General features: G+C 38.8%; 1 protein-coding gene across 2 annotated transcripts in view; it reads right to left on the bottom strand.

The window, feature by feature from the left end:
• The window catches only part of ncapd3 (non-SMC condensin II complex, subunit D3), a 35,664-nt gene that overhangs the window by 664 nt on the left and 25,587 nt on the right, over positions 1–9,413 (bottom strand). For both annotated transcript variants that reach the window (XM_061790486.1, XM_061790487.1), the window contains exons 27-33: positions 5,639–5,847; positions 4,904–5,014; positions 4,569–4,736; positions 2,902–3,014; positions 2,601–2,668; positions 348–395; positions 192–251 (exon numbers count right to left, since the gene is read on the bottom strand). In XM_061790486.1, coding sequence (XP_061646470.1) covers positions 192–251; positions 348–395; positions 2,601–2,668; positions 2,902–3,014; positions 4,569–4,736; positions 4,904–5,014; positions 5,639–5,847 — 777 coding nt within the window. The remainder of the gene's footprint in view (positions 1–191; positions 252–347; positions 396–2,600; positions 2,669–2,901; positions 3,015–4,568; positions 4,737–4,903; positions 5,015–5,638; positions 5,848–9,413) is intronic.

Here is a 9,413-nt window from a genome sequence, read left to right as displayed (position 1 = left end):
CACTAATGCTCACTTTAAGCGCTTAACCTGTTATATACACAGTGCATCGGACTTCAAACTGACACATGCCCAAATTAACACGACTAAACAAATTAAATAAAATTGATAAACCGCATTCATACATTCGGTTGATGACTTGAGTGTAACCATACAAGCTATTTTAACAAAATAGCGTAAGGGGAAGTTCATACTTGTTGCTTTATCACTGTAGATGGCACTGAATCCCTCAAAGGTTAAATTGAAGATGTCACCTGGATAAATTGGGGTGAGGTGCAGAAACTTAAGTTATGCTGTGAGGGAATACCAAAATACTGTAGCTGTGTATCAACATTGTTGCGGTATCATACCGTTGGGTGTGCTGATGGCTCTGTTCCCCACACCACCTTGAGGCATTACTGCAAAAAAAGACACACGCACACGGAACGTAATGTTCCTTGTTTACAAATGTTCAAGAAAGTAGATCACTGAGTGTCGTGGAGATCATTTAAGCGGGGACAGATGGAAAATTACTTGATTGCGTATACTGTATCTTTTGATAAGTCCCCAGAGTAGGGATGGGGTATCTATCGAATATACGCGATATATCGCGAGTTGCTGCACATGAGATGTATGAAAATATTATATCGTGACTATCGAGCACAAATCCTCACGTAATGTTTTCTGCTTTCACTCTGTGCTGGTGCGCCTACCGCAGTAAGCAGCACACTCCCCTCGCCCATCCAGAAAAAGTTATATTTTTGCATAGGGAAACTATGATCGTCGTATGAATAAGATCGTCAAACAAATGTAAATATCAGACAAATATAACCCAAGTTTACTTAAAATGTCATTTTTAAATGTCGATTTCATATATTATGGGAAAAAAAACCTATTCAAAGTTACCTGGTCCTGAGTGAAAAAGTAATTACCCCCCTTGTTTGGAAAGGGTGACAAAAAGTCATTTCTAAAGCTTTAGGATTCCACCGAACCATAGGGAGAACCATTGTCCTTACATGGAGAAAACATGGAACAGTGGTGAACCTTCCCAGGAGTGGCTGGCCAACAAAGATTAATCCAAGACAACAGCAATGACTCATCCAGGAGGCGACAAAGGAACTCACGACAACTTCTAAAGAACTGCAGGCCTCCCTTGTCTCAGTTAAGGTCATTGTTCATGACACAACAATAAGAAAGAGACTAGGCAAAAATGGCATCCAGAGCAGAGTTCCAAGGCCAAAACCACTGCTGACCAAAAAAAACATAAAAGCTAGTCTTACTTTTGCAAAATATATATATATATATATATATATATATATATAAATAAATGATTCCCAAGACTTTTGGGAAAGTATTATATGGGCTGACGAGATGAAAGTTGAGCTTTTTGGAAGGTGTGTGTCTCGTTACATCTGGCGTAAACTTAGCACAGCATTTCAGAAAAAGAACATCACACCAACAGTCAAACATGGTGGTGGTAGTGTAACAGTCTTGGGCTGCTTTTCTAATTCCGGACCTGGACAGCTTGCTGTGATTGACAGAACCATGAATTCTGCTCTTTAACAGAAAATCCTGAAGGAGAATGTTCAGTCATCAGTTTGTGGCCTCAAGATGAAGCGCACTTAGGTTCAGCAGCAGGATAACAATCCAAAACAAACCAACAAGTCAACTTCTGAATGGCTTAAAAGAAAACTAAATGAACATTTTGCAGTGGCCTTGTCAAAGTCTGCACTTGAATATGATTGAAATGTAGTGGCATGACCTTAAACAGGCAGTTCATACTCAAAAACCCTCCATTTTTGCTGAATTCAAACAGTTCTGCAAGGAAGAGGATGGCCCAAGCAGTTATTAGGTTTAGGGGGCCATTACTTTTTCACACAGGGCCAGGTAACTTCGAATAGTGTTTTTTTTCTCCTTAATAAATCATGAAAAAAAATATTTTTTTAAGTTTACTTGGGTTATATTTGTCTGATACAGTATTTACATTTGTTTGATGATCTTAAAGTGGGGAAAGTATGTAAAAATATAAGAATTTGAGAAGGGGGCAATACTTTATCACGGCACTGTACATGTACTAACCTTAATGAGCACATACGTGATCACCAACGTGTGTAAACATGAACATACAGTATTTAAACATACAATGCCCACACATATACACACACACCTTAAATTCACATTATCACAATCACCATGTCGAAGAATACATATTTTATAGCCTATGCGTTGCGAGAGTGCTTGAGTTGTGATTTTGACTTTTGAGATTTACACAATAAATCTTCTCAAAATTACATTCCTATTCTGGGGTGTGAAATTAAATACATTTTGGTTGAGCCAGTGTTTGGTGTTCATAATTTTGTGTTTTGTGCAATTTGGGCTCAAGGTTTTAAAAAATAAATGAATAAATAAAAGTAATACAGTTTTCCCCTGAGGGACAATTATAAACATTGTGTGGGTGGCATTAATTACTCATGGCTTTTCACTAGTCGCAACAGGACTTGGGCCCTATCCGCAGCTGTTCGTGGGGTATTACTGTAATATGCACAAGCAGCACCATGACAAAATATCAGGAGCAAAATATATAGGAACAACATAAATTGTTGTTTAAAGTTCAACTGATGCACCTGTTCTTTCCAGAGAGCTGGACTTTGACTGTCGGTTTGACCAGGTTCTGGGCAGGACACGCACATGACTGCAACAACACAATTTACTTTTCATAACCATGCATATGCATACTTGTATACAGATGCATGCTGTAGATTTGAAGCCTTTTCTGAATCCAGTCTGAGATGTAAAATCTATTTCATTCAAATGATCTCAGTGGCATCTTTTTTTTGTTAAGACAACGTTTAGGGGAAAGAAATATATCACAAAAATCGTGAAAACAGAAATATAAAAATCCCAGAATAAATAATGCAAATGTACCACTCCGACTTTGTATGTCTTGCTGGCAGGCGATTTGGACGCAGTGGCTGTGGAGTGGAGAAGCTATAAGGATGTAGAAGCCTCGACCTAACAGCAGAACAATGGACTGAAGCCTGCAAAAAAACATCATATACCAGAATAAACACAGTCACGATCTGAAGGAACCATGAAGCACAGCCAATGAAAGAAAGTAGTAATGTTAAGACCCCTATCTCACTGGCGGAGATAAATGCCGAGGCCAGTCAGTCGCGGGTGACCCGGGGACAGACGGACGGACACATTTCAAATTGTTTTTGTAAACTGTGGACGTCGTGTCCTTCGGTCCAAAGAGGAAAAGAACTATCCGGACTGTTATGGACGCAAAATTCAAAAGCCAGCATCTGTGATGGTATGGGGCTGTGTTAGTGCCAATGGCATGGGTAACTTACACATCTGTGAAGGGACCATTAATGCTGAAAGGTACATGCAGGTTTTGGAGAAACATATGCTGCCATCCAAGCAACGTCTTTTTCATGGACGCCCCTGCTTATTTCAGCAAGACAATGCCAAACCACATTCTGCACGCGTTACAACAGCGTGGCTTCGTAGTAAAAGAGTGCGGGTACGAGACTGGCCTGCCTGCAGTCCAGACCTGTCTCCCATTGAAAATGGCGCATTATGAAGCGTAAAATACGACAACGGAGACCCCGAATTGTTGAACAGCTGAAGCTGTACATCAAGCAAGAATGGGAAAGAATTACACCTACAAAGCTTCAACAATTAGTGTCCTCAGTTCCCAAACATTTATTGAATGTTGTTAAAAGAAAAGGTGATGTAACACAGTGGTAAACATGACCCTTTCCAAGCTTTTTTGTAACGTGTTGCAGCCATAAAATTAAAGTTTATCAGTTTGAACATTAAATATGTTGTCTTTTTAGTGTATTCAATTAAGATTAGATTATTTTTGTCTTGTGTATTAATGGTCTTTAACCAAACAAAAATATAATTTATCTGAATACTTGATTTTTCAATAAAGTATTTAGTAGGATGCTCAAATGGTAAATATTCAATAGCTGCAGCCCTGAAAAATAGAAATGGGATAAATCCTGGTAGTCGGCTTTATCAAAGACCTCAAATCTGGATTCTGAAAACCTGATTTGGTGGTATCTGGATCAGATTGATCCTATCTGAGAGTTCTTTGAAAAACCAGGACGAAAGCTAAAAGATCCTGGATAGCAAAAAAAGGGATTACAAAATACAGATCATCCTGATCCAGATTACTTTTTTAGTTTATTTTTAATACTGGGCCCAGGAGACATCACAACCAGCGGCTACTCAAGTGGTCATTAGGTCACCAACTCGTCTCCAGGCTAGTGAGATAGGCCCTTAAGTCATCTTTTGTGTTTTGGTGCACTACTTATGAACAGAATCCTGCCCAATCAGGTGCCGACTTAAACATTATTGTTGTCCTGTACTAAAATACATGTTCAAATCTATATACAGTAGTATAATTAAAAATATTTAATGGAAAAAATATTGAGAAATATTTGATGAGAAATGTTTATATGGCTTTAAAGTAATACTCTAATTGTTATCGTAATTGTTGTCATTGGTTTCTAAGTTGAGTAACACAGGAAATGAAGTACTGTGACCCTTACCATACCACTCTTCAAGTGATGCATTCATACCTGACGAGTCAGCATTATGGGCTCTTTATTTAGGTTGCAGTTGTCCATCTGCTTCGCTATCTGGCGCTCCTTTTCGGCTTCCTTCAGGAGAAACTCCACTTCCACTACTAATTGCTCATCTCCAGCAAAAAACTCCTTTACTTCATTACGGTAGTCTTGCATTGTCACCTAAAACAACAAAAAAATAACCCTGTGTCACATTTCCGGTGCCTTTATTGCCTCCTACATACCAATGTAGTATTCCAGTTTTTCTTTGGTTTTATAACTACATTCTGAGGCTGCACAACAATAGTCTACTTTAATTAATGAAATAATATGCAGTGTGACGTACTAACCTGTAGGTAGGCAGTGAGATCTTTGAGGACAGGAGACTGTTTCCGCTCCAATAAGTGCTTAAGGCAAATGATTAGAGGAACCGTGTTCTCTAGGAAAGCCTTCTTCTTGATCTGAGGATCCCAAAAAATAATAATAAAAAAAGCAAAAACAGAGCTGCCCACCTATAAAAATTCACTTCCAGACCAATTTGTCTAAATTTGTTTGAATTTCCATGTTTTCAAAATGTTTATAGTCAATGATAATCGTTAATAAATTATGGCTTCAATATTTGTCATGTTAATGTTTTAATTAATTCAATCTTGTAATGGTGGACACAATTGCAGCATGAATAAAAGTACCAGTATATGAGATTTTGACGTTCCATCATCAAAAATATCTGTCTCTATGAATTAAATTCACCTTTGCCAATTCTGTTTTCAACCCTGGCAACAACAACAACAACAAAAAAAGCAAGTCTATGAATGCAGATTAATCAGATCTCAAAGGTCAAAATTAAAACTCCGCACCAGACTTCGCAAATAAGCAAACAACATTGCTGATAGACTGAATTGGACAATTTATGTATGGACAATAGTTTTGGTTTCTATTTTTTGCAATGTACTTGTTCTGTAACATTTGGCAGCTCTGCAAAAAGTAGCTCACGTGCAAGCTCAGCCTGAACCGCGCAATGGTATTTACTTGTCAGAGTAAAGAAGTGCACTCAAACATGTCTGATATTAACTTGACCCACTCACCTGAGAAGCCACCTTATTTTGAACTGCCTGAAGAACGGCTTTTGCCATAGTGGCCATGTTCCCCTCTGCTTGTTCCTCCCCTGCAGTACTTCCAAGTGGTGTCGATGTGGCCTGCAGCTTCATCTCTTTCAGAGTCAGTATGTTGAAGGTCTCTGACAAAATGTCTGCACCATCTGCATCAAGCGGAAGCTCTTCATCTGCAAAGCAGGCTGGAATATCAAAGGGCAGAATAACAATTGTTTTTAGGCTTTTGTTGCACCACATCATGTCACTACTCCAAGTTGCAAGGGTTAAGGAGAAGTACAGTGGATATAAAACTCAATACACCCCTGTTTAAAAACCAGGTTCTTGTGATACGAAAAAAAAGAGACCAAGATAAATCATTTCAAAACTTTCTCCACCTTTAGTGACCTATACTTATATAACTCAGTTGAGAAGAAAAAAAAAAGTATTTGATAGAGGAAGTAAAAATAAACAACTATGTGATTGTTCAGAATATACCAATCACTTTTAAACTCAGGTTAAATGAGAGTCAACACACATTTGCCTCCTTTTAAAGTGCATCTGGTTAACCCAAAATAAAGTTCAGAAGTTCTAGGAGGCTTTCCCTGACATATTTGTAGTTACATCTTACGGCACAAGCCAAGGTCCGTGGAGAGATTCCACAGCGTCAGAGGGATTTCATTGCTCAAAAAATTTCCAAGACATTAAATACACCATGGAACACAAGACAGTCAACAGGTTGAGGAAATATGGCACAACAGTGATATGACGAAGAATTGGACGTCCCTCCAAAACTGATGAAAAGAAAACTAGTCAGGGAAGGCCGCTAATAGCCCCCCCCCCCCCTCCCCCCCAAGAAAATCTTCAAAGGTCAACAGTGCATATAATACATAGGTATAGTAAAAGTTAGCAAATGCAATGAGTCTCTCACATCTGTTAATGGGGATTTTTGCCCACTAGTTCTAGCAAAACTCAGTCAGTTGAGAGAGGTTGGAGTTACATCTTGCATGCACCAACTTATTCAGTTCTTGTCACAACATTTTAAGTGGATTAAGGTCAAGACTTTGTGCCAATTCACAATACAAATCCTCTTTCGCTGACGCTAATCCTTTGCACCTGTGCTGGAATGCTTTGGTTCCTTGTCTTGTTGTTTAATCCATTTCCATCCCAGCTTCAACTACCTGAACGATGGCAGGAGATTCTGGTCAAGAATTTTTTAGTACGCCTGGAAATTCATGGCTTTTAAGATACGATGGCGTCGTCAAGGTCCAGAAGTAGTAAGCAGCCCCAGACCTTCACATTTCCACCACCATGCTTCATCGTTGGGGGAGGTTCTTAACTTCATATGCAGTGCTGGCTTTTCTCCAAACATGGTGGTTTTGGTTGTGACCAAACGATTCTATTTTTAACTTGTCTGTCCAGAGAAAGGACTTACAAAAGGTCTCTGGCTTGTCCAAGTACTCTCTTGCAAAGTTACAAAGGGCAGATTTGTTCTTTTTTGAGAGCAGATGCTTCCTGCTAGAAACTCTCCCATGAATGTCATGGCTATTATATTTTCACCTAATAGTAGACATATGCACATTTATCCGAGATGCTACCAGAGATCTGAAACTCTCTAGAGGTGATGTCAGGGTGAGTCTTTACCCATTTTGTTTTTATCTGGTGTTTCTGGGTGATAGTTTTCATGGGGATCCAATTTTGGCAGTTGTTGAAGACATTCCATTTGTAAATTATTTGTCTTACAGTGGATGGATGGAGCTGGAATCTTTTGAGAATGGTCTGACAAACCTCCCCAGATGGATGGGCAGTCAATATACTCTTCTTCATTTCCTCGGCTATCTCCTTTCCTCTTGGTTTTGTTTATTTGTGTGGGACCACAGTTGGTTTGGCTGCTCTCATCTATTAATTAGTGCAGGCCAAATCCTTTCCCAAGGATGTCTTATTTAACTGGTCTGCTTAAACAATTTAATAAGCCCCAAATGTTTAGCCTGTGTTTTTTACCTGCGGGACTTAACCAATGCAGATGGGTGTTCACATACTTTTGCACACATGCAATTAGCAGTTATTGTGGGGGGGGGAACATGTTTGTTGGATTAAATAATGAAAGTATCTCTTTTTGTCTGTCTTGTAGGCCATCAAACTTTATTTGGAGTTAATCAGGAGCATTTTGAATAGTGACAGTCATGTGCTGGCTGCTATTTAACAAGAGTTTGAATGTGATTGGTTAATTTTAAACAACCACATTCCCAGTTATAAGAGACACTTGCACAACCGCATAATCACAGTTTATTTTTACTTCTCTTTGCAAAAATATTATTTTCCCCAATTGAGTTGTACGGGTTAATAAGTAGCATTAATCGTGGAAAAAGTTTTGAAATTATATATCTTGGTCTCCTTTTTTACATTACAAAAATCAGAGCATTTGAACAGGGGTGTGTGGACTTTTTATATCCACTTTATCTGGATATTTTGTCCAGATTCAGGGGAGGCTTATGTCTATGAAAAACAAACTGTTAAGTGAAACGGTTTTCTATTGGATAAAGGCATGACCTGTTAATCTCTGGCGTTTGTATGGGGAATTTGCGCCCCCTTGTGGAGCCACCCTCAATACGATTATTAGGACCTATGCATAGTATGAGGGTCTGTTAGGGACATTATTCAGGATTAGCTCTCACACTTACTATTCAAATGCTTCACACACACGGAAACTACTGAAAGGCTCTCATAACACAACTCAAACCGTCTCATACGCACAAGGCTTGCGTTCATAGACTACTCAAACACTGTCATAAACACTACTCAAACCCTCTCATATACATGAGTCTTGCTCTCATAAACACTACTCAAACACTACTCAAATCCATTCATACGCACGAGTCTTGCGCTCAAAGACTACTCAAACACTCTCATAAACACTACTCAAACCCTCTCATACGCACGAGTCTTGCTCTCATAAAGACGACTCAAACACTCAAACACTACTCAAACATTATCATACCTACGAGAGTCTTGCTCTCATAAAGACCACTCAAACACTCTCATAAACACTTCTCAAATGTGTTCGCGCGAGCACGTCAATCACTTTCTCGCACACGGTACTGGCATTCACGGGGTTCATGTCAATCATGTTCACGCACACGTCGACTATGCTCACACGTGACTAGTGTAAATCTTTTATTAGGCAGTTCAATTCAAAAATTGAAATTATAGCGATGCACTGCACACACAGAGTAAAGTATTTCATATTTAAAATATGTATAATTTTGATGATTATAGCACATAAAAAAAATTCCCCATATTGAGAAACTAAAATATAACATCAAACGAAATAGTGATTTAATTCAGGAAATAAAGTTATTTTTAAGTGTAGAAATTAGGCTGGAATTTGCCCTTTCCAAAGTACTTCAGTGTTTAATTACTATGAGTACTGAAGAAAAACTTTTCAACTATATTCTGATTTTTATTTAACTGTACCCATATTAAAAACTTCATGAAATATTTGACTGAGAGTCTGTAGTCTGTTGTGCATATGACACGTTTCACTACAACAATTAAATTCCTTCATTCCTTTGGCCACCTCATTAGGTAAACCGGTGCAGGGGAGCTTAAACGCGACTATACTGCCATCCTGCCTGCAACGAACCGTATACATTTCAGATTGTAACGCAGCGGTGTTGAAACTCTGTCTTCAGTCCAGGAGTAAACACACGTCCACTTGCGCTTTAGCCCGAAAGGCACATTTATCCGGCAGCATCCGCGTCCTGTTAATGGC

This window comes from Phyllopteryx taeniolatus, chromosome 11, assembly GCF_024500385.1.
Source record: "Phyllopteryx taeniolatus isolate TA_2022b chromosome 11, UOR_Ptae_1.2, whole genome shotgun sequence".
NCBI lineage: Eukaryota > Metazoa > Chordata > Actinopteri > Syngnathiformes > Syngnathidae > Phyllopteryx > Phyllopteryx taeniolatus.
Note: the sequence above shows the minus strand (reverse complement) of the source record. Positions and strands in the feature narration are given on the sequence as shown.